Raw genomic sequence first — 26,078 nt, forward strand, 5'->3', positions numbered from 1 at the left:
TCCATCCATCACCCTCCCTTTGACTCATCCATCGAGCAACCCTTTCATTCAGCCATCCATCCTTCCACCCATCCATCCACCCTTCATCCCATTCTTTCATCCATATTATTCCATCTGTTTACCCTTTCACTCATCCATCTAGCTATCATTCACTAAGACACACAGGCCCTCATTCTGACCTTGGCGGCCTTTTCGCAAGACCGCCGAGTTACCGCCGCGGTGAAGACCGCCGACCGCAGCGGTATGCCGCTGTGCGTATTCCGACCGCTGGGAGCGTTCCGCCGGGAAACCGCCAGCAGCCACACTGGCGGTCGGCGGGAAAGTGGAGACTGGTCAACCTCCACCGCCACGCCAGCAGAACACCGCCCACAGAATTACGACCCACATATCTGTGTGGTGGTCTTCTGTTGGCGGTGTTCTGTTGGCGGTCACCTCCCCATGGCTCCCGTCGCCTCCCGGATGACCAACGCACAAGGTAGGTTGATCGTCCGTTAGGGGAGGGGGTGGGGGGGTGTTGTGTGATGTGTGCGTGCATGGGGGTGTGCGTGTGAGTGTGTAGAGGGGGTGTGTGAGTGCGTGTATGCGGGCGGGGGGTGCTGCTGTGTCTATGGGTAATGTGTGCAGTTCGGCGGGTGCGCATGTCTGCATGTATGTGTGCGGGTATGTGTCCCCGTTGTGTATGTGTGTGTGTAGGGGGTGTGTGCATGTCGGGGTGCATCTATGTGCATGTCGGGGGTGGGGAGGGGGTTCGTACCACCTCTGGGTGGTGGCAGGGGGGTGGAGGGTGTGGGGGGAGGACTCGTGGGGGGTAGTGGGGGGTGGGGGAGACCCCTATCAGTGCCAGGGAAGGAATTCCCAGGCCCCGATAGTGCCTACCGCCATGGTTCGCATGGCGGTTCCCGACCGCCAGAAACCGCGGCGGTAAGCAGGGTCATGATACCGTTGGCGGTCTTGGGACGACCGCCGGGCCGGAGTGCGCAAACTCCAGCCCGGCGGTCATGACCGCAGTGGCGGTCGGAGTGGGGAAGTGGCAGTCGATCGCGGCGGGGACCGCCGCGGTCAGAATGCCATTTTTATGACCGCTGGTCTGTTCGCGGTCCGACCGCCGCCTCTCCGCCGACCGCCAAGGTCAGAATGAGGGCCACAGTGTTGACCACAGATGATTTAAGATTATTTCAGAAGAAAGAGCAAGCTGTGAGGCCACAACTTACATTCCTAAAAAATAAATACACTTAGTAGTAAATACACATTTTAGCATAAAATCAAAAGGGGGCACACCACAGAGTGAAGTGCCGAACAGTGATAAAGAGAGTCGCGTAACAGGCAATACCATTGTGTAAACGTACAAAGTAAACAGCAGTTTCAACAAGATATTTTTTAACATTTACTCACCTAGAAGTTTCTTCCAGGATTTGATGAGAGATTTAGCCAGCAGTATCACTTCCTCATCGCTAGTTTGCTTTCTGATTGCATTCACAGACATTCCAATCCTGGTTGACTGTAAGAAGAAAGTTACGAGTCAGAAAAGCAAGAAAAAGAGAAAGGTTTAATCAGCACCTTCAAACAACAAAGCCTTAACCCACCCAGAAGGGCGAGCGACCATCTTCCTCTTCCGACCGTTCCTGGATGTTCCAGGTTTCCCCATTTCCCTGTGACACCGATGAGGGGAGACATTGCTGGAGTATAAACAGCCGCAGTTTATTAACTTGTACATCACAAACAAAGACATGCGGTTTCTGGCCCTCAAGTTCAATGCACATTATCAGTTTTTTTCCGTGTCCTTCCAGTTACCATGGGTTCGCTTGTTACGTTACTGGTGGCCAGTGCTCCAGCACAGCCTTTTCTCATGAGGGTCTCCTTAGTCAGCCTTTCTGCGGCTAGGCTTCCCGTACTACCAAATCGTAGTGGGTGGTCCCTGGCCTTGCCTGTGCTGCAAGTTCCATGTCTACCCGCTGCTAACCCTTGTTGACCCTTTGTCTGCTCCCTGGTGTCCCTGCCGTGAGACATCCCAAGGACACTACCTGAGCAGCTCTTGTTCTTTGGGCTGATGTGCTATCTGTCTGGCTGTGTTTTTCTCCCATTCTGCATGTGGTTACCCGATCACAGGCAGCTCCCCCTTTTGCCTTGCCCTAATGGAAGCCTATCTGTTCAAATGCCCCCACTATGTTTAACAAGAACATATCCATGCCTACCCCCATCAAGTGGACGCCACCTGCCTCATAAAACCCCGGTGTCCTGAGGTTAATAACCCTGAAGAGTGGGCCCTACACACCTTGGACATGGATATGATCAGCTTCCTCCTGGATCTGTCCACTGCCCCGTCATCCTTGCCACCTCCTCTCTCCCCCCCTCCACACTGGCTGTGCTATTATTTCAGACCACAGAATCTCAGCAGGGTATAACAGTCGTGCCACCACCGTAAGCCCTGACACAATTGCCCCCAACAAGTCCTTCTTACCCAAGCAAGTTAGATCATTCCCCCCACAAGTGTATTGCCACGGCCTCTGGCCTGCCGTACTGCAGCACAGCACTTCTGCAGGGAGGGAAGAAGCTGGGCCCAGCCATAACACCGCTGTCCACCACCCCGTAGTTCTTCCACGCTGCTCACCACTGTGCCCGCGAGATGTAGGAGTGGCCCACAATCCATATTCTGCACCCGTCGCCAGAGGGGCCTGCCATAGGGAAAGTAAAAAATAAGGAGGGGGTGAGGGGGCTAGGACTTAGGGGCCCGCAGGCGGGATGTAACTTTTAAATGCGTCCATCTCAATATCCTTATCCGATCCTCACTGCGCCCATTCGCTGCCGCCGTGGTGGCTGCACTTATGCAGAATGAGTAGGTTCCAAACCTGTTAGGGGGGAGCCTGGCTTTTGTGATGGCCATTTATAGTACTGCTGTAAATTGAAAACGTCTGAGGCAGGGGCCATCCTTATGCTGGAAAAGTGGTAAGTCTTCTTGGATGCCCAGCCCCATGTAATCCTGCTGCTGCATACTGGGCAGAGGGTGTCCTCATCCAGGCAGTAAAGACAAGAATATTTCCCTTTACCCCCTTGGTCTCTCTTTGACCTGCGTAGGTGGACTATCATGAATCCGTCCCCCATGAGCACATCCTTACCTTGGAGGCAAACATCCCTTGGGTTTGACCTGGAGGGTGCAATAAGTTCACTGACCCAATAAGCCCGGAAGAAAGCCATTGTGAAAGCTGCCCTGAACAGTACGTTCTTGTGCTTTGTACTGCATACCTTTAGCAGAGCGCCGATTGGCTACCCTAACATGTAGAACTCAATTGGTAGCCGCTGGTTCCATTGCTTGGGCTGTAGTCTACCTCAACCTTTCATGGCCGCCCTCCAGCAGAAAGAATTGGTGGGTTCCATCCCTGAGAACAATTTTGCAAAGTATGCAACAGCACTGAGGTAAGCCTGTGCCCAGGCCTTGCTCCTACCCCGTGTAAAAGCCCAGTGTATAAAACTCTGTACCTCCTCAGCAGTGGCATCACCCCACCCCTTTGAGCTGGTGACCTCCTGAAAAACCTCCCAGCACTTACTGCATCTTGCTGCTGCTGTCCAACATTGTCACCAGGTCCCTGAATGTCTGCCATTGAAAACTAGACAATGCGTCAGCCATTGAGTTTTCACAACCAGGAATATGCTTAGCCCTCACTACAATGTTGTCCTTAAGTTAACATCCAGTTAGGTTGGGTAAAAAATGGACCACCGGAGGGCATCGGGCTGTCCTGAGATTTAGCACCTGCACCACTGTGTGATTGTCAGACCCCACAAATGGTGAAGGCAATGACTATAGGGGAGAGTTCCAACACTGTGATGTTCTTGGTTATCCTGCTCACACGCCATGAGGCGGGCCAGAGGGCTGCCGTCCAAGCTGGTCCCAGGACTGCCCCGAAACCTTGGCCTTCTGCTGCATCAGTGAAGAGTTCAAGTTACATAGCAGGGACCCAGGACGCCCTTCAGATTAGCGTTCAATTGAAACTACCCAGGAAGCTCAGCCACTGTTCCAGGTCCTCTTGACCCCTTCTGTGAGACGTACTCTATGGTCCTTCTCTTTGAGATCACTGCTCAACCATGCTAGGCGCCTGGTAAAAGGCCTGCCTGCCGGGTTTCACCCTATTTGCAAAGGTGAGCCTGCCCAAGTGCTGCTAGATTTTGACTTGAGTCACCTTCTTTTTTGCAAGCACAGCTGCAATATCCTTCTGCAGCTCCTCTACTTTGGTTTGGTGGAGCCTGCACACACCCCCTATGGTATCCAGTTCTATGCCCAGAAAGGATAAGCATGTGGATGGGCCTTCCATTTTTTTTCCTGCACTATCGCCACCTCCAGCTCCTCAGCCAGCGTCTTGAAAGCCTGTAGCAGCTCCTCACACTCTCTGGTACCTGCCTTACCAATGAACAGAAAGTCATCCAGGTACCACGTGCACCCCCCTGCAGGGCACTACTCTAGCAGGACCCATTCCATGAAGGAATTGAATGCCTCGAAATACGTGCAGCAGATGGTGTAGCCCATGGGCAGGCATTTGTCTAATAAAATTGGTCGTCTAGGTGAAACCCCAACAGATGATTGCTATCTGGGTGCACTGACAGGAGGCGGAAGGCGGAGTTGATATTGGTCTTTGCTAACAACGTCCCCTTTCTTAACACTTCGATCCGATCCACTGCATCATCCACCGTGGAGAAGGATAACTAGCAGCTCCCCGGGTCAAGCCCATCATTCACCGATGCTCCCAGGGGCAAGACAGGCAAAGAATTAACCTGAATTTCCCTTCCTATTATTTAGGCACCACCCCCAGAAGGGATACCATGAAGTCCTCCATGGGAGGGGACGGGGTGTTAGAGACCAAAAAGGGGCCTGCCACCTTTCCCAAGGACAGTTCTTTTGCTACGTTCTGCCTGGCCAGTTCCCAGTTTTCCATGACTGATTTCGGGGTCCTGCACAGGGCTCGAAAAATCATAAAAATGTTACTAGACCTGCAGGTTGAGAAACTTAAATCTATTCGACCTAACTGTAATGTGCTTGACCCGTAAACGGGTCTCAAATTGTGTGATCCTAGGAAAACAGTTTACAGAGTCGCCTTTTTCTTAATTCTCACATATGGTTGCACCTTCAAATATATGAGCTCAGCATTTCTGCAGTATAAAAAAACCTCTTTTGTTTGATTAAGTAGACTAAAGTTTGCTGCATGCATCACAAGAATCTAGCCCACATACCCATGAGGTCTAGCCCACATAACCTATGACTTATCTTTATTAACAACACTGCCATCAGGGCAAGAGTGTTTCTCAGTTTCTTTAAACACTTAAATGTAATAAATTTATTACTAAACCAGGATGTGGGAACATATTGTCATCTACACACAGTAACTTTCCAAGAAATTTCCAAAAACCTCTCCACTAACTTGCAGCTTTACTGATAAAACTATATAGTGTATTAACAATCTGTGAAAACTGGGTTTCAGAAAAGGAATAGTTTCTTACCTGTACCTCCAGTTCTCTCGTAGGGGTATTTCCATGATAGTCATAAGCGCTGAATAGTTCCGCCCGCCTGCATGGACCCTGGAGCATTTTTCTGAAAATATCTTCTTAAGTGTTGAGGTTCGCCTTTCTTCAGGAAGGCCTGCAAAGTCACTTGAGAATGTCATTATGCAGCCTAAAGGAGAGAGCTACAAATGCCAAAATCTTTCATCCAGTTTGGTTGAAAAAAGGTACTGCAAGGCAGATATGCATTCAAATGCATGAATGTTTTGAATATTTTACAGAAAACATTTTTGCAATATTACATAAGGGTGAAGAAGTGCAGGGCAGTGTAGCCCATAGGCTGCCATTATACAGACTAAAAAGTAAAGCCGTGCCCTTCAAGAGCAGGTGGTCCTCCCATATCCCATCATGCTCAGCAAAAGGCAGTTCCCTCAGTTCTTTTTGTAGGCTTTACTAGCTGAGATGAAAATGTCCTTTAACTATTATTTTGTCTATTCCACTGGGGAGGAGGGAGGGTCGCTTATGACTATCATAGATAACTGGAGTTACAGGTAAGAAACTATTCCTACTCTCGTGTGGGATTTCCATGCATAGTCATAAATGGTGAATAGAGTAGCAAGCTCATCCCCCTGAGAGCGGTGGATTAGATAGGACAATAGAGTGATATTTCTTTATGCAAAGAGATTCCTAAGAGAAGCCTGTCCTACTTGAGCATCTGCTCTAGCATCAGAATCAAGACAGAAGTGCTTAGTAAAGGTGTGGGCAGACCTCCAGGTAGCAGCTTTGCAAATATATGTTAAGGGAATGTTTCTCATCAAAGCAGTCGTGGCCTCTTTGTCCTTGGTAGAATGTGCTTTAGGTCTGCCAACAAGGGACTTACTGGCTAACTGGTAACTGCACAACTAATCCACCTGGAAAGAGATTGCTTGGAGGTGGCAAGGCCTGTTCGAACTGGACCATAGTTAAGGAACAGTTGCTTTTAAAACCCTCTTCACATCTAGAGAGTGAAGTGTTCTCTCTGCAGGAGTAGATGGGTTTTGAAAGTTGGTAAAGAAATAGTCTGGTTTACATGAAAATCAGATATAACTTTTGGTAGGAATTTTGGATGTGTTCTCATTACAACCTTGGAATAATGAAAAACAATGTATGGTACATGAGTACAAAGGGCCTGAATCTCACTAACCCTGTGAGCTGATGTAATTGCTACAAGGAAGGCCGTTTTTCAAGTGAGATGTTGGAGAGATGCCTTGTGTATGGGCTCAAAAGGATGCTGCAATAGACGTGAAAGAACTACATTAAGTTCCCGTGGCGGAGATGGATGCCTAGGAGGAGGAAAAACCTTCTTTAACCCTTCTAGGAAGTCTTTAATGACTGGAATTTTAAAGAAAGAGGTTTGTGAAGGACTTTTCCTGTATGCAGTGAGAGCTGCCAGGTGTACTTTTTTGGATGAGAATTGCAAAACATATTTTGCTAGCTGCAAAAGGTATGGAAGAACAACTTCTTCTCCGCATGCTGTGGGATCTATGTTCTTGTCCAAACACCAAATGCAGAATCTTTTCCATTTTAAGGCATATGCTGATTTGGTAGATGGTCATTTTGCTTCTCTTAGAACGTCCATGCAGTCTTGCTGCGGATTAAGGTGACCATACTGCACTAGCTCAGGAGCCAAGCTGCCAAATTCAACGACGAGAGTTTGGGATGTTTCATCTGTCCTTCAAATTTCGTCAGAAGGTCTGGCCTGCATGGCAGCCTGAGATGTGGACGGAGTGACCGGTGAAGAAGGTCTGGAAACCACCACTGTCGGGCCATTCCAGAGCGATGAGGATCATCCTCGCTTTGGAGCTGGACAGTTTGATCAGGACTGCCAGGATCAGGGGAAGTGGTGGAAAGGCACAGAGAAATTTGGTTGACCAGTCTATCTATAGGGCATTCCCCAATGTCCCTGGATGGTAGTACCTGAAGGCGAAGTTCAGGCATTTTCTTTTGTCTGCTGTTGCAAACAGATCTATAGAGGGGGTGCCCCACATGGAGAAGATGTATTGTACGATGTCGTCGTACAGCACCCACTCGTGGTTTTCGTCCAGCACTCTGCTGAGAGCGGCTGCCTGTACATTCACTAAGTCAGGGAGTTGAGTCGCTGTTATTGTTAGGTTCTTGGACAGAAGCCAGTTCCATATTGTCTGTGCCTCCAATGATAGTCTTTCGGATCTGGTGCCCCCCTGCTTGTTCAGGTAATACATTGTGGCTGTATTATCTGCCTGAACAAGTAGGGTGTTTGTAGTGAATGCCGAGAAAAAGGCTTTGAGTGCCAGATAAACTGCCCGTAGCTCTAGGAGATTGATATGATACAATCTCTTCTTCTGAGACCAAGGGGGTCATTCTGACCCTGGCGGTCGGCGGTGAAGCGGCGGTAAGACCGCCAACAGGCTGGCGGTCTTTTTTCATGTATTCTGACCATGGCGGCTACCGCCATGGTCAGCCGCTGCTTCACCGTTCCGACCGCCGGGCTGGAGACCTGGGTCTCCAGGCCGGCGGTCGTCACATACCGCTGGCGGTATTCCAACCCGCCTGACCCCGGCTTACCGCCATGGATTTCATGCGGTTGGGGACCGCCATGCAATCCATGGCGGTAAGCACTATCAGTGCCAGGGAATCCCTTCCCTGGCACTGATAGGGGTCTCCCCCACCCCCAACCCGACTCCCTCCCCTACCCCCCCACCACCCCTGCTACCCCCAAAAGGTTGCAGGACCCCCGTCCCCCACCCCGATCCCCAACATATACACACACATACACACATACAGGCACGCATCCATGCACATACACACCCCCCCCGCATTCATGCACGCATCCATGCACATACACACACCCCCCCGCATTCATGCACGCATCCATGCACATACACACCCCCCCCCGCATTCATGCACGCATTCACACGCCCCCTCAATATACACATACGCACACCCCCATGCACGCACACAACTCACAACCCCCCCCACCCCCCTTCCCTAGCGGACGATCACCTTACCTGTTCCTGGTGATCCTCCGGGAGGGAACGGGCAGCTCCGCCGACACCGACACGCCAACAGAACACCGCCACAGCGAATCACAGGTCGTGATTCACTGGGCGGTGTTCTGTTGGCGTGGCGGTGGAGGTGGAGCTACCTCCACTTCCCCGCCTGCCGCCAGAATGGCTGTTGGCGGCTCTTCGTACGGAAACGGGCGGAGCGCTGTCAACAGTCAGAATGGCCCATGCGGAAGACCGCCAGCACTGGCGGTCTTCCGTACGGCGGTCCCTCGGCGGTCTATTGAAAAGACCGCCGAGGTCGGAATGACCCCCCAAGTGCCTTGAATCTGCAGATGATCCATATGGGCACCCCATCCTTGCAACGATGCGCCCGTGACTATCGTCTGCGTAGGGACTTGATGGTGGAAGGGCATCCCTTTCAGAAGATTGTTCGGAGAACACCACCACCTGAGGGACCATGTTGCATATAGGGAGAGAGTAATCCTGTCCTCCCAATTGTTTATTAACTGATTCCATTGATTTTCTAGACACTCCTGCAAGGGTCTCATGTGGAGGCGAGCAATGGGAGTGAGGTGGATGCAAGAAGCCATCGATCCAAAAGAGATGAGACTATTCTTCCTCTTGACTGAGGCGCTTTCTCAAGAGCTTGACATTTCAGAAGGATCGATAAACGTCGCTCCTCCGAAGGAAACACCTTTGCTTGAATGGTGTCGATGGTGGCACCTAAGTAGTGCAACCTCTGGACAGGTGATGACATTGACATGACAAGGCTGACCTGAAGGCCCAACTGTTGAAGAAGTTGGTAAGTCCAACTGAAATGTAGTTGGGCTTCTTGAGATGCGGATGTCTTTATGAGCCAATCGTCTAGATAAGGATAGACAAAGACTCAATGCTTTCTTAGATGGGCTGCCACCACAGCCATGCATTTGGAGAACGTTCTGTGCGCTGACTTGAGGCCGAATGAGAGCACTGCAGATTGGTAATGGTCTTGTTCCACAAGAAACCTTAGGAACTTCTGCTGCTTCCTGGCAATGGGAATGTGGAAGTATGCATCGTGAAGATCGACTGAACATAGCCAATCTCCCTGTGAAGCTTAGGATATATCTGATGCAAAGCCAGAATTCTGAATTTCTCCTTTCAAATCTATTTGTTGGCTATTCTTAGATCGAGAATAGGTCTGAATTTGTGCTTGTCTAAATCCGTTTTCCATGTTGATCAGTGGGAACTGGTTCTATCGCCTTCTTTTGCAATAGGATGTTGACCTCTGCCCTGAGAGAATCGAGATGGGACATGGAGGACTTCAGTGGAGTAGAATGCAGAGGGTTTGTAAACCTGAGACAATAACTATTTTGCAAAATATTCAGAACCCAGACTTCTGATGTGATGCTTTGCCACTTTGTCAGGTAACGCAAGATACTTCCCCCTACCGAAGTGGGTAACGGAAGAGGAGGAAGGAACGGCTCAGGGCTTAGACGCAGATGGTTGACATCTTCCTTGGGTGGTTTGTTGAGTGGAACAACCTCGCATTTGCTTGCGCTGAGTTTGGTATCATCTCTGGTGTAGTTGCTGTTGTTGTTGAGATCTAGGTGGTCCCCACTGGAGAGTTTGGAATCTCTGTGAGAAAAACCTCCGGTGGTAAGGACGGAACGACTTACACTGTTCTTTAGGTTTTTCAAAGACTACAGCTTTAAGAGTGTCCAGTTCTGATTTCATTCTAGACATCTCATCATCAGAGTGCGAACCAAACAGAGTAGAACCTGTAAATGGAATGTTCTGTATTCTTTGCTGTTCTTCTGGCTTCAAAGATTAAGACGGAGCCATGAATGCCTTTTCAGGGATATTCCATGACAATATCCATGCGCCGCTAATATAGAAGAATCAACCACTGCGCTAATTATCTGATTAGAAACCATAGCTCCTTTGTTGATAATTTCAAGGAAATCTTTTTTTATCTTTGGAAAGATGGTCAGCAAATAGAATAATGGAATCCCAAAGAGCACGGTCATACCTGCCCAAGAGGGCCGTGGCACTGGCTGTCTTCATGGAAATGGAAGATGTTGAGCAAACCTTGTGGCCTGACACGTCCACTTTTTTGCTCTCCTTGTCTGGTGGAGAGGAGGATGAAGGAGAAGTAGAATGTAACTTCTTAGCAGCTACAATTATCACAGAATCTGGTGCTGGGTCTGCCCTTAAAAATTAAGGATCCTGCTCTGAAGGACGATATTTCTTTTGGAGCCAGGTGTCAGGAATAAGTCCATCGCTGGTTCTAGGAGACTTGGGACCAGCAAAAGCAAGGGTCTTGCGGAAGAACGTTGGTGCAAAGTCTCGAAGATTACAGATGTTGTCGGCGTAGGTGCTGCCAGAGGAATATTACTTTTTGTAGCACCTCGGACAAGAACTTCCTGAAATGTGTTCACACCGTCAGTTGGAGAGACTCAGGGCGTTGGAGAGTCTGACAGAGTTGGAGAACAGTCTCTGGTAGACGAGGATGAATGACATAGATGGGATCAAGATCTTGATCTACTGTGAAGGTGGTAATGTCTGGAACTAGAAGAACGTCTAGATGAACGGTGACGCGAATGTCTTGAGGAGCCTACAGGAGTCGCAGGAGCCAGTTCAGAGGGTGGTACCAGAGGAGGCGCTACATGAGCGAGAGGATCAGGTGGAGGCGGCGAAAGCAGTGAAGGCATTGTGGTATGTGGAGGAGGAGATGGTTGAGGAGAAGTTGATGGAACCATCACGAGAGAAGGAGAAGATTCAGATGTGGAGTAAATCCTCCTCCTCTTCCTTAGTGACCTCCTTGACATAGACAGGCTCCTGGCCGTCGATGAGCGACGTCGACGTATTGTTCTCAACGTCGATCCTTCATGACGTCAGGTGTTCCTCGACCATCCACGCTGTGCCGATGGTGACCTCGACAGAGAAGTATTTCTCAACGTTGGATGATCATGTCTCTTCGACAGTGTGTTAACTGTCAACGTCAGGTATATGTGAAGACTGAAGGCAGATAATACAGACCGCGTGTGGGTCTGTTTTGGCCTTCTTCCTGCCACAATGAGGGCACTTGTCAAAAAGTGAAGGCATCTGGATGGTAAAATACCATACATTTCTGTCAGAATTGTACAAAAAATGATAGAAAATAGTGAGGAAAGATAAAAAAACGTCGAATGAAGATGTAGTCAGAAGTACTTGAGTAGAAATGTTTGTGAAAAAACCTCTAAATAGGTGGACCTCAAGCTTCAGGGTCCTATCAGCAGGAGCCGGAAAAAAAGAACTGAGCTAAGTGCCTTTTGCTGAGCATGATGGGATATTGGAGGACCGCCTGCTCTTAAAGGCACAGCTTTACTTTTACTTTACTAGTCTATATAATGGCAGCTTATGGGCTACACTGCCCTGCACTTCTTCACCCTTATGTAATATTGCAAAAAGGTTTGTTAAAGATTTTGTTTTGTAAAATATTCAAAACATTCATGCATTTGAATGCATATCTGCCTTGCAGGACCTTCTTTTCAACCAAACGGGATGAAGAATTTTGGCATTTGTAGCCTCTGCTTTAGGCTGCATAATGACATTAAGGGGGTTATTCTAACTTTGGAGGAGGTGTTAATCCGTCCCAAAAGTGACGGAAAAGTGACGGATTTACCACCAGCCGTATTACGAGTCCATTATATCCTATGGAACTCGTAATACGGCTGGTGGTATATCCGTCACTTTACCGTCACTTTTGGGACGGATTAACACTCCTCCAAAGTTAGAATAACCCCCTAAGTGACTTTGCAGGCCTGCCGGAAGAAAGGTGAAAATCAACACTTAAGAAGATATTTTCAGAAAAATGTTCTGGGGTCCCCGCAGGCGGGCAGAACTATTCAGCGCTTATGACTATATATGGAAATCCCCTACAAGAGAACTTATCCTTTGCACATCAACATGTAAAGTATTCTGATTTGTTTTCATCCTATTAAAATATTTTTCATTACACAGAAATATAAAAAAGGGCTTTTACAACTACTGAAATAAATTTTGAAATGTTTGCACAGTTGACTTAGTCTTTTAAATGTTGTGTGTTAGGAAAAACCTGACACCCGATATCCTTTTATTTTACATTCTAAGCAGCAGGTCACACAGTTCACCATACAAAGTCCTAGAACTCTGCAGTGAGGAGGACAATTCATTGTAAGAAAAGTTGACTTCTGACCTCTGTCTGTGAATACTGAGCAAATGTGACATAAGGACACAATTTAAAGGCATCTTTTATTGCCCCTCCACTTTTCAACTGAAAAGAACACCTGTTCAGTGTCAATTCCAGAAGGGATGAGTAAGTATTAAAAATAGCTTCATGTTTTTTTTTTGTATGGAATGGTGAATCCTACTGTGAAACCTTCAGCCAATAGCTGCCCCTCCTTTTTTGTGTATCCACTGAGTAAGTATAACAGCCGGCCTACATGGATGGAGGTGGGTAAAGAGATAGGGTTTCCCGTGGGCTCCGTTACTCCGGGGTCTGTCCCAAATTACCGACTTTCTGATGCTGCTGTCTTTTTCCCCTTGCTCCTTTGGTCTTTCGACTTCTGGGTGAGTCCTTCCACAAATGCGGTAGTTATGCTTGAATTTGTAGGCCTGTCTCCACTTGCATTCATTTTTGTTACATTTCCAGTAGGTATTTGAACAGGGCCTGCCCTGTTTACTCCCTGGTTCGTTCTTTGCCCTGCTGCCGTGTGTGAGTCCTTCAGGTTTGCCTTAACCCCCAGTGGGGCAAAAATTATGATCCTGTGTGCTCACGCCCTCATTGGCTACCATCATGTGTTTTGTGAACCCCTCAACATCCTGCCAGTCCTACTCAATGATAGGCCCTGCTGCATTTTTTCACTGAATCCCTTGTTGTAACGCAGCCAAGCATTGCCTAGGTAGTTCAACTGAGCTGCAAGCACTCTCTGTTCATGAAGGAATAGCCCTGCCGCGCTCTCTAGGACTTTTACAATGAATACACAGGCTAGGGTTCAGAATGCTCGTAGCCAGTTTTCTATAGTCCTCTCCACCCTTGGCCTGCACCTTTCTCTTCTATCTTCGTCTTTTTTACCATGTGCGGTGAAGTCCAATCCAGCCGCCTGCACCTCGAGGAGGGAGAATATGTCTATAAACTCTTTTCTCCATGCTCTTTCTTTCACCTCCAGTGGAATTAGGCTAGCAAGGTCTGTTTCCCTGGCCATTATGGGGGGGTCAGCCAGGGATGGTATGATGTATTCACTTGCTTGCTTCCCTATTCCTGTCCCCAGGGTTGCGCCCCCTCTCCCCCCCCCACCCAGGCCTTTGTGGAATTGGTCCCTTTAGAGGGGGGGACCCATAATGACTGCCTGCCCTTCTTTCCTGACATCCTCCTTATCTTTGTTCTGTTTTCCCTCTGGGGCCGGCCCCTCTTTCTCATTTGCATTTGCCACCCCTAGTTCTGCCCCTGCTTGCCTGCCCATACCTAAGGCCAGCTCGATGGACCTCTCCACCCCCTTTTGCCTAGCCGTGCCAGGGAACCACATCTGGCCAGCAGGAAGGTCCGTTGCCCGGGGGAAAACAGGTCCCTTGTCTGGCCATGCCTACCATTGGCTGCCTGCGGGAGGTGTCAAGGGGTGTGGTTGCTGAGGCCATGAACGGTCTTGGGTTGGTTCTATGGCCGCTGCGGTACTGGCTTCAGGAGTCCTGCCTTGATCAGATTCAAAGTTGTCGTCACTGCTCCCTTCGCTTGGTCCCTCAGTGTCCAGAGGGTCCAGCTGACTCGCCTTAATGTTGTGCACCCCCAAGGTGGATGGATGGGTCTTTGCTTTGCTCTTACCCCTTTGGAAGCCTGGGCCAATTTGCGCTTGACAGGGGGTGCCGTTCTGGCTGCAGTGGCCCCATGCCCCTGGGGGTCGGGTGGGCACTGTTCTCCTTGCCTCAAAGTGATAACCTCTCTGCACCTACTTCCTGCCTTGTTCTCTGTCTCTTAACCAGGCCCTGCTCGGGTGGGCTCAGACGCCGATTATTACCCACACCGCTGCATTGTCAGGCCAGCAGTTCTCTTGCTCTCTGTAGTAGCTCCTCCAATTCTCACCCAGTTCTGGCTCCAAGTGGTGTTTTTCTGTTGTTTTGCCCGTGATCCGCCCTTCTGACTCCTCTTATTGCTGTGTATTGCACAACCTGTCTTGCCCCTTTCCGCAGTCTTACTTCCATTCGAAGAAAACCCAGTCTAAGAGAGTTATAGCTGGTCTTGGGGGGGGGGGGGGCTGTTGCCTGTAATAGGAAGCAACCGATCAACAGCTCTGCCACTGCGCTATATCCCAATCCTTTCACCATTAATAAAGACCACTGTAAAATTCCTTGCCACCAAAAATAACTTGTGGTCACTCTTGGCTCCAGGTGTGCTGTCCCTTAAATTTAATTCCCTATGACTTTGGAGGGCATCGGCCTATTATCCTGCCTACACCCCCACTCCATTCCATTGATGCTTTGTTAGAAAAACACTTATCAGGATCTTTATGTCCAAGTTCAGTATGGACAGGGGATGGTAGGAAAACCTCTACAATCAGTCCTTGTCCGGTTTACATAGTGATAATGGTTTCTTTAGGAGTGGAGGGGAGCACACCTGCACCATAAGCTGCCAAGTAGAGCTAGAGCAGTGTGGGGCCCCAGTGCAGCCTGATAAGCTTTGTAGAACCCTAAAGGCAGGATGTCGCTGTGAGCTTTCTTACCTGTAGCCAATTGGCTAATTGCTGCATTAATTTCACACAGCAAGAGTAGTGGAGCCTACATGTATTCTTGAGAGGTCTGCTAGCTGTATGTAATTGTCATGGCATTCTTGGGCCAGTCATATCCATGCCTGATAGGCATTAATAAAAAAACAACAAACTCAGACTTAATGGCAGATCAAGAACCTAAAATGTGTCCTTGATGGTCTCTCACTGATGTGATGATGGGTGTAGGAGAGGTAGCAGATTGAGGAGCTAAGAGCTTACACAACTTATTGTCTACAGATTATAGGAAAACTATGTATTTCTCATAGTCATGCAAGCTTAGTCTGGTTTGGGTCTCTGAATGCTATTGATTTTGGTTAAGAAGGGGAGTATCGTTGGAGCAACAGGCAGCCAAGGCATTTTCATGTTGTCTCAATTTTCTTTGCACAGATTGCAACTGCATGTGGGGTGCTCTACCAACCCCAAGGGAAGTACTAATGCACGTGTCCCTTATATAGACCTTGTAGGCCTCCCACTCTATTACTGCATTTTTAGTGGCTCTTGCACATTAAAGAAGGTAGTGATTGTCTGTGCTATAGTTTGTCCATAAACAGAATCATGAAGCACTGTGGTCTGGGCAAGTGGGTATGCATGTTTGTGCCCCCACTGTAACATCAGAAAAGTGGACTGTGATCTGAAATAGTTCTAGTGAGATATTCAATTACATATATTAAATCCAGTAAGGACATTCTGGCAAAAAACAGAACAATTCATGTATTGACTGTGTGTAGTGAGGAGAAGAAAGCGTATTAGCTAGATATCGGATACACTGCCCTCCAGAGTTCCACCAGCCCACAATCTGGTAGCCAAGCAGAGAGGGCTTCAGTTGTCCCTTAAACCTCAGCCCCAGGCAACAGATGATGTGATCAATCAAAGTTTAGGAGTGGAAAATGTTAAAGTACCCTGCTAACATAATCCCGGCCCTCCTGATATACCTCCATAAAAATATTGTTGTCCGGATATTTTCATTTTTGATTTGTGTTTGTGTTTTTGGATCACTGGAGAAGTAATTTAGCTTGGGTAGATAATGCTGATCTGGGCCACATTTTCCTGGACAACACTTTTACAAATGGCGGATGTGTTTCAGTGATGATGTAATATTTAAGGAATCATGAAACCTATATATATACTTCATTTTGGTTTCAATACATAGGTTTTTGGTGTCAAGCAGTACTACAGAGAGAGAAAACAACAACTCACATCAACCCTTCCACCATTTTCCAAAATGGCAGCGATAATAGAGGAAGAAGAGACATATATAGAAATGAAATAAATAATAATGGTTTTTAATCCTTTTATGTATACACCAAACAATGTTTATGAGCTGAAAAATAAAAAATAAATGTCTATTACTCCTGTTTTAGACATTTTCCTAGTTCACTTTATTTGTTTCGGCAATCGCTCGTGGTACATTTGCAGAATGTTGAACATTTGAGAAGAACATATCAACATATTTTTGTAGCACAGGTTTTGCAAGTGCATGTAAGTGCAAGTTCTGTGTTTAGAGGCTTTCAAAAATTTCATAGGTTTTAGCACCCCATCAATATACTACCAACTAAATTCACATGAATCTTTCTCTACATATGCATGATCCAAAACATTTACACATCTTCTGATCAAGTAGATCGCTCTTTTAATGTGTTGACACAGAATATGACGTCAGTGGAAGGTCACTTAGCAGGACTGATCTCTTGGACTCACTGTATCGAAGATCGTCAAATGTGTGACAGTCAGAACTCGTGTTCCTTACACTCACAAGGTATTTTTCTACGTCTTTCAAGTCCCATTCTTCTTCGGTCCCAGCACATCCGTTTAGAAACTTCACAGGTTTAGCAGTTAAAGCTCCAAATGTTTGTTCCAATTTTGCTCTTAGTGTCATCACCAGTAAGAATATGTGCCTTGATAAGAACACTGGACATCGCTGGGTCAAGTTTCTTGTACCGAATATGAAGCGGGATTAAGTGTCTTTTCTCACCTGTTCCACACCGTACCCATAACTCTGACAATCCTTGACTCATGAACATTGCAACAAATCTAAGTAGCACAATAATAACATCTGTGTCATTTGACAGTACAATGACTCAACCCATTTCGAATATTCCACTCAACATGTAGCACAACACGTAGGTCAGCTTCCTCCAATTTGCTGTTAGGTTCTTGAACAATATAGCCCATTACCTTTTGAATATCTCTCTGCAGGCATCAACTCCTCATTGACAATCACTCCACTTGCAGTAATTTGAAATTCAGTGTCCACTGTAGCAGCAGCAATGTTTTGACAAGATAACATCTCCAAGTTCATCTTGTTCAAGGCAGATGACCAAAATTTATGAAGATGCATAAGTATTTTTGATGCAGGCTAGGTAAATTGTTCCACTAATAAACATTTGTCTGAGTCTCTCATATTCTTTGACAGATAGTCCAAGATAACTGTCAAAGACAACGTGCAGCTCTTGCACGATGCACACTGACTTTGATATCTTAGAACAGTCTTAACAATCTCTTCGAAGTTTTGCATGTTATATAGTTCTGCATGGATAAAATCTTGACCGTTCGCAATTGTGACATACAGTCCACACCAACAGCAGTTTTCAATGCGGACACCTTTCTGAATTGAAATTCTTCAGGTGAACTTTTTTTCTGAGCTCTTGTAAATTCACCCCTTTCTTTTGCTACATCCATCTCTCTATGTGCTTGTGAAAGTTGTTTTTTGTAACCTGTTTTGTAGTGGCTGGTTGGAAGAAACTCTTACTATAGCAATTAAAGCGTGGAAGTTTAGCTTTAGTGATTATGTCAAACAGCCTTTTCTCTTTCAATACAAATCTCTCCTGCTTCAGTTCTGCGTACAGTTTTGATTCATGTTCCAGGACTTCCAGTAGATGTGTCTTTATATCATTATTCACATATTGTTTGGTCACAAAGTTGTGTAGTGGCACAGGCTCAGTCATTTCAAAGGGGTTTTCTTGCTGCTGCATGAAATGAAGAAAGCGGTCAACATGTTTATTTAAATGTTCCCCTCTCTTTTCCCAGAAGTTTGTGGTGAGGAACAGATTCAAGAAGGTCCATTAATTTTGAATTTGTCATCTCTCCAAAACCATTGCAAATAGAAAGGACGTCATGGTAAATTAGTTGCCATTGAGCAACATATTCACTTTTACCTGTCTGACCAACAATTAGCTTGGAGATTTTCTGTGCTCTCTGGACTGTGTTCCAGTTTCATATCTGTAACCACAGATTTGAACCTTTCCTCTCTGTCTTTCACCACAAATGCCTTTGGATTAATTTTCAGTATCGGTATGTTTTTTTCACTTCTAGCTTCCCTCTTTCCAAACACCTGGCTCCATATCTGAGGTAGTTTATGAAATCAAATTCACGAAACACAGTAATCAGTGACTCGACAGTCTTCATGTGCAGCTCCCAACCACCTTCCCGATCAGCATGTAGAAGTTTTTTTACTAGAGCTATCATGTGCAAAACATTTCCTCAGTACTTGCAAAGTTCAGATTTTTCTTCACAAACTTGATTTTCAGGTTTTCTGATTTTGATCTGAGTGTACTGAACATTATCTGGCTTTGTATTATGTATTTAAAATGAAGTGCGTCCTGTTACTTGTTCAATTCTGAGGTAATATATGCAAAACCTAATTTGTCATTCCTGTTCCAAAAAAGCATTCCAACGCAATGTTTCTAAAGCCTCAGATATGATGAGCAACCCTTGTAACCAGCGAACATAATGAGTTCCGCTCAATACTGACTAGACAGTTTTGCTTCCAAAGATTTCAGCCTCAATAAGTACAGTTTCTATGCCACATCCACTGAGATAACTTCCTGCACACCACAACACAACTTTTGTCATGTGGAAAAAGCCCATCATTGGATAAAGGTCATCACATTCTACTGGACTGCTCATAAAAATGTCAGCTAGAATATGGCAAACAACTTCTTCACTGAACATTGGCAGGATAGGCTGGTCTTTAAGCGGAGCATGCACATTTTGGAAATTTGTTTAGGTCTGTGTATACTGTGGCGTAGTTTGTGACAGGAGAAGGTAAAAACCCAACCTTCTTCAGTGGGACAGTATTCTGGGAGATTCTAGCCCACTGAGGAACTGGCTTTTCTTCATCCTTCAGTCCACACCGGATAAGAAATATGACAAATTCAGCTAAATAAGCTTTGCGGACCGCAGCATCAGGTAAAAGGAGATCCATGTCCTCAGCCACTTTAAAACTTTCTGGTAGATTAGGATGTGTTGATGGCTTGTAGTGATTTTGCACATGTTGGCAAGGAAGTTGGGTTATAAGTTTGCACCTTTGTTAGTGTATGCCTACAGTTGACACAGCTTGTTTTCCAGCAGCTACTTCAATGGTACAGTCTTGAAAAATCACCATGGCAGTATCATGTGTACTGTATGTTCCAGACAAAAAAGACCTGTCTTCAAAATCAAAATTATTAAGAGCAGCAATTGTAAATCCTTTTCTGGTAAAGTGACTTAGAAGTGGTGTGCTGTTGGATGCACAAGATTTTACAGCATGAGCTGCTAGCAAGTTCCTGCTGCATGCTATGTCATTATAACTTGTTGATACACCTATCCTATTAACTGAAGTTATTAGCTCCCTACTTTTGCACTTGTTGTAGATTCCGTGGGCAGTCATAATGAGTACCAGAGATTTATTTTTGCCATGATGTAATTCATAAATCATGATTTGGAAAAGACAGTACATTTGCACAGCATAAACCTGCTGGTTCATGGGATTGTCTTCCACTTGCTTGTTTATATCTTCAAAGACATCATCAATGTTGTCAGCTTCTGTTCCGAACTCAAGAACTTTAGTTTTTAACAGTTTTGCTTTGCTGTTATTAAACAATGATGTAAAAAAATGCTTAGACAGCATCAGGCATTCTTGTTGACTCACATGATTTGCAGGGCTCTGGGTCATCACAAATTTTGTCATTAAGTCCAAAATCTAAATCTTTCAGGACGTTTCTTAAAATGGCTCCTGCTGATTTTACTGCTTCCTGTGATCTTATTTTGGCAGCAAGAACTTCAGGAGTCAAATCAGCTGAGAACACCACAAGTGGCTCATTCTTTTTGTTAGACGGACAAACACGAATTCTGTTATTGTACATTCTCACCAGAAACATCTTAATTTCATTTTTGTGGAGCAATCCAGTTTTATCAATGTTGACCATTATTTCTCTGATCTCACCGAGTGTGAACCCGTAGCCAGCACTCAAGAGTGGCTTTAAAACTTAATTTGCTTTTTCAAAGAGCGCAAACTTAACTGAAGGCTGGTGGTTACATTGCTGCTGGGAGCTCACTATACATTCATATTTTCGAATGTATGTGCGCATGCAGTTCGGGTGTACATAAAAATCCGCAGGAAATACATTCATCTCACCGTTTAGATCAGCTACTCAGCTGAAAACTTCATCTTGGAAGAAACTAGCTACAAATAAAAACACGTTTGCCCTTTGAAACTCATATACTCTGTACTTTGTTCTTTTGTCAATCCCTTTGGTGCTTGGTCTGGCTAAACCGTAGATAACACATTGAATATCCTTTGCTTTCTCATCAGTTGTTGAAGGCGGATGAGGGTAGCCATCGATATTTTAGGTGGATGGGCACTGGGTTTGGTTGTTGTCACTTTCTCAGAAGACTCTGATTCTTGTTGTGATTGACTGGTTTCTGCTATTTTTTGACAATTTTTTTCCAAGCTTTTTTCCTTCGTACACGACTTGTAGCACTTGTTGGTATAATGATAAAATATTTGATCCTCTTAACCCATTAGTTTAAATCTTTCGTGAACTTTGTCTTTCTTTGTTTCTGCAGCATCTCAAACTCTCTTCTGTCCAGCCGCAGTTGATGTTAGCCTCTCTTTCAGATTAGTTTGGCATATGACACATTTTTCTTTGTTGAGGGAGTTGTCAGACTTTATAGTTAGCAACACTATGTCAGGAAATACAGATCCTCTGCTATCACCTGCTTCACTCATGTTTTCGAATTTGAATTAATGGTAAACCTGAAACAAAAACAATATTAAAATAAATTACCAATATGATGGTTAAAACACATTATAGAGCCACCATTTTAGAAAATGGCAGAAGGGTTGCTTTTAGGAGTCATTTTCTGTCTCTATGAGACTACTTGACCCCTAAAACCTATGTTTTGATACCAAAATGAAGAATATAGGTCTCATTGTTCCTGAAATATTACATCATCACTGCAATACAGCCACTATTTTTAAAAATGTCCTGAAAAGAGAAAATCGGCCTGGATGAGCAACATCTACCCAAGCTTAATTACTTCTCTGATACAAAAACACAAATCAAAAATGAAAATCTCTGGACAACAATTATTTTTATGGAGGTATATCAAGGGGCCAAGACTATCAGTAGTGGCCCTTGATACACTCGAGCCAGCAAATTAGATATTACATTAAAAAAGCAATCTGACCTTGATTAGGGGTGTTTAATGCCAATATATGAAGATCCCTGTTATCCAACCTGGCTGAAACACACACATCTACTATAGGGGTCAATCCTTTGTATCACCTAAGTTAGAATCTTGATTGAATACGATGAGAGTGTGCAGCCTGTTTTTTTCTCGCAGCACAAATACTAAATTTCTGACTGACGTTGAGGGTCCTCTCAGCCTACCACTCAAGGGAAGTTGGGGTCTCTTTTTTCCTGACTAATCCAATTGCCCATCAGTGGTCCTACCTTTTGAACGACTTACATACCGCTTTCATAAGGTTTCCTACGTGGCCTCTCGGCTCTGTTTATAAGGATTTCACACCCAGCCCATTCACTAAATAAGTCCTGAATATACATTGCCCTTATTTACACACCATGGGTTAGTTACCTGTCTTTACATCAACTAAGGAATGTTGGTCCTTAGTTTGTGCTTCACTAACATCCCCAGTCGTTATGCTGACCTCACAGTAACACAGAGGTTGAAATGCCATCAATATAATGACTCAATTGACCTGGTATTTACACATAACTATTGAAGTCACAAGATGTCTCTTTTTGGATATGCAACTGTCACTTTCTCACCACTTCTGCGCCCTGTGATCAATGTCTGAGCACTTTAGTTCTGATTCTTTTGCAGGATAGGGGTGAGGATTATGCTTTAGCTCATGCTTTGCTTTATTATACTAAATAAACAGAAGCCCACATAAACATCAACAGAAAAAAAACCTTTCCCATGCACAGAAAAAAAATGAAGTCCATAATAGCCAAACACAATCTTATTCACAGTATTAATGTCCTTCAGCTTATGTTCCCAACCTTTCTTCTCTACATTTCGCTTTTGAGGCCGGTCACAGACAGTTTTCTGAAGGAACACTTATAACCCCAATACAGGGTATCATCCTGACATATTGAGTTGCCAGGATAAAAACTGCACGAACACAGAGTGAAATAGATGATATCCCATATATCTCCTGTTGAGGAGGATGTGATGGATGGAGGATATAATGGATTGATGATAACATCACCAGTTGATATTATAGACTAAAATAATCAAGAAGTGTTATTTTAAACGGTTATGAAGACAATGGTTGCCATTGGTACTGTCCATCACAACTTGTCAACAAAATATTGAAGACATGATCTGCAATGCACTGGTGATCTGTATGTGTTTAATGAATTCATGGAAACTTGGTGACACAATAAGATTATGGCGGTCTGCAAGGTTGTGGGAGCCAGAATACCGCCAGTGCTGGCGGTATGGCTGGCTCCGTATTTTTACTTTTCCGCTGGGCCAGGGGACGATAACAGAGTTACCGTCCACTGGCCCAGTGGAAAAGTCACATCAACATTGCCGCCGGCCGGAAATCGGGCAGTGAAATGTGCGACGGGGCTCTGCCTGGGGGCCCCTGCACTGCCCATGCCAAGTGCATGGGCAGTGCAGGGGCCCCCAGGGGCCCCCTTACCACCAGCCTCTTCCTGGCGGTGCAAACCGCCAGAAACAGGCTGGCGGTAGGGGAGTCATAATCCCCAGGGCAGCGCTGCCCTGGCGGATTATCACCGCCGGGGCAAAAATGGCAGAATACTGCCGGCCCCGGCGGTGCAACCGCGGCGGTAGCGCCGAAGTCAAAATATGGGTCTTCGTACCGCCAGCCTGTTGGCGGTACGAACGCCACTTTAACCCTGGCGGTCACCGACTGCCAGAGTTGTAATGACCACCAATGTGTCTATCTGTAAAAATGAACTGTATTGTCTGAGATCGTTTCCCCCTACATGATATCTATGTGTTATATTTTTAACTATGTAATTTTTACATATGAAATTTTAAATGTACAAAAATATTATTATGTTTAGAAGAAAAAAATTAAAACCATATATATTTTTTCTTACTCTTCAGTGGTTTATGGTTGTGTTTGTTTAGGTATGTATGTAGAGTGTGAAGATTGAGGCAAGGAGTATGCCCAGGGGAATTACATATTTCCAGCCTTTCTACTAGTCAATTGCTTTTAGGGTGGCATTGTGCATTTTTCTAAGGCAACATACCTCTATAAAATATTCTCCATCTCATATGAAACCAATCAAGGCCCACAGCCCATAAGGAAAATGTTACCATATAAGCATCTGTTTGTGGCATGTAGTGCTGTATGCAGTACATACTCCTTGCCATCAAGTGTTGGGTCAGGCTGTGTGCAAGTTGTTTTTCTTCAAAGAAGTCTTTCGAATCATGAGGTAGAATGACTCCTCCTATTGGTGATAATGCGCATGGGCATTGAATCCATTGTTAGATTGTTTTCCTGCACTGCGTGTGAGGGTGGAGCATGAAATGAAGTGGTAAGTAAAGAGATGTCCAGGCAGAAGAGGAAAAATATATCATAGGAGAAGCTGAATATATCATAGGAGAAGCTGCAAAGGCTATAGGTGTCTGGGGTGGAGGGTGGGTGCACGAGTCTACAACACTACATGCCACAAACAGATGCTTACCGGGTAAATAAAACATTTTGTTCAAGGCATATGTGGCTGTAGATACATACATTGTGCATGGACTGTAAAGCAGTCCTCCCCAAAGCGGTAGCTAACATGTGGGTGTTGCAGTTGTTTAGAAAAGTGAGTGTACATAGCACTGCCTGACCTACGCAAGCTTTCTGGCGAGCCAGAAAATCCACAGAGTAGTGTTTAGTGAAAGTGTGTGGTGTAGACCAAGTAGCTGCTTTACATATGTCAGCTAATGGGATGTTCCCCAGGAAGCAAAAGAGGCTCCTTTCTTTCGAACAGAGTGTGCTCTAGGAGGAGAAGATAAAGTTCTTTTAGCTTTAGCATTACATGTTTGACTGCATTTAACTATCCATCTGGCAATGCCTCATTTGGATATACTCTTTCCTTTATGTGGTTGAGAGAAAGTAACAGAAAGTTGTTCAGTCCTTCTAAAAGTTTTTGTCCTATCAATGTAGCATATGAGGGCTCTTTCAACATCATAAGTATGGAGAGAGCCTGTTCTGCAACAGAGTCTGGTTGTGGAAAAAAGAAGTAGATTGACTGATTGAGATCGAAGGGAGAGACTACCTTTGGAAGGAATTTGGGGTTGGTGCAGAGGACAACAACACAACAATGTGCGGTACCCCTCATAAGACAATTTGTTAGAATCAAATCATAATGTGATCACTTTCCCACGGAAAATCATTTAAATATAGTTTCGGTTGGAGCAAAAGAGATCAACAACAATCATTGTTATTCATGAGTGATATATTAATGCAAACTAACTGCTATATCCATAATTATACAATAGATGCCTCAACACAAATTAAAGATATGATTACAATTCATAATAAAACAATTTAACCATTCATTATAACCCGTTCGTCAAGTTTTTCAATTCAACCCAATTTGTAACATTCAATTCATTATAGATCATCCGTCATGTTATTGTGATTAATTAGAATTCAAGCCAACACGTGTTTCATATCGGGACAGTGTTTTCTCTCATCCCAAACGACTTCTTCAGGGCACTTGACTTTAATTATTTGTTTCTTAGTTAAATGTCCCAATAATAGAGATTTCCATCACAAGTTCTGTACAAAATAGTCCAATACGGTTCTGGCTGAAATTGGCGGATAATTGTCACTATTCGAAGAAAGAGGAGACCATGTAGCGAGTACACCCAATGCCAATAACTCGTCCAATAACTCCAAAGCGTGTCTCTGAGTATCTTCCGACGAAAATCCAAACCGGCATTCAAAGAACACAAACGCGCCGTGTTGCGAGTGTGCGTACTCCAAAGTGTGTCTCTGAGTATCTTACGCCGAAAATCCAAACCGGCATTCAAAGAACACAAACGCGCCGTGTTGCGAGTGTGCGTACTCGCAACACGGCGCGTTTGTGTTCTTTGAATGCCGGACATTGTTGTGTTGTTGTTGTTTGAGGTTCCGTTTGGAACCTTGTTGAGGGTTGGGTGATTACCCTCGTGTAGGCATCCTCTTCTCTTGAGATCATTGGTTTATTTTGTATCCTGAGCGCCTTGGCAATCCTAGTATTTCACCCCATCATTAAGTCTATTGGTGCAGAGGACAACCCTGCCTCTATGAAGTTGGAAGAAAGAGTCTTCCACGGATAATGCCTGAAGCTCACTAATACGCCTAATGAGGTAATAACAATTAAAAATGCCACCTTCCAACAGAGAAATTGAAGGGGGCAAGTGGGAAGAGGCTCAAATGGAGGGTCCATGAGTTATGGAAAGACAATGTTAAGATTCCATGAGGGTGCAGGTAAGACCTGTGGTGGAATCACTCATTTGAGACCTTCCATGAATGCCTTAACTACTGGTATTCTGAAAAGCGAAATGTGTTGTC

At 45.3% G+C, this 26,078-nt stretch overlaps 1 protein-coding gene across 3 annotated transcripts in view; it reads right to left on the minus strand.

Moving 5' to 3' along the window:
• Window positions 1-26,078, minus strand: part of TCEA2 (transcription elongation factor A2) — a 577,635-nt gene that overhangs the window by 459,657 nt on the left and 91,900 nt on the right. For all 3 annotated transcript variants that reach the window (XM_069243232.1, XM_069243235.1, XM_069243233.1), the window contains one exon: window positions 1,393-1,498. In XM_069243232.1, the coding sequence (XP_069099333.1) occupies window positions 1,393-1,498 (106 nt within the window). The remainder of the gene's footprint in view (window positions 1-1,392; window positions 1,499-26,078) is intronic.

Source organism: Pleurodeles waltl, chromosome 7, assembly GCF_031143425.1.
Source record: "Pleurodeles waltl isolate 20211129_DDA chromosome 7, aPleWal1.hap1.20221129, whole genome shotgun sequence".
NCBI classification, from domain to species: domain Eukaryota; kingdom Metazoa; phylum Chordata; class Amphibia; order Caudata; family Salamandridae; genus Pleurodeles; species Pleurodeles waltl.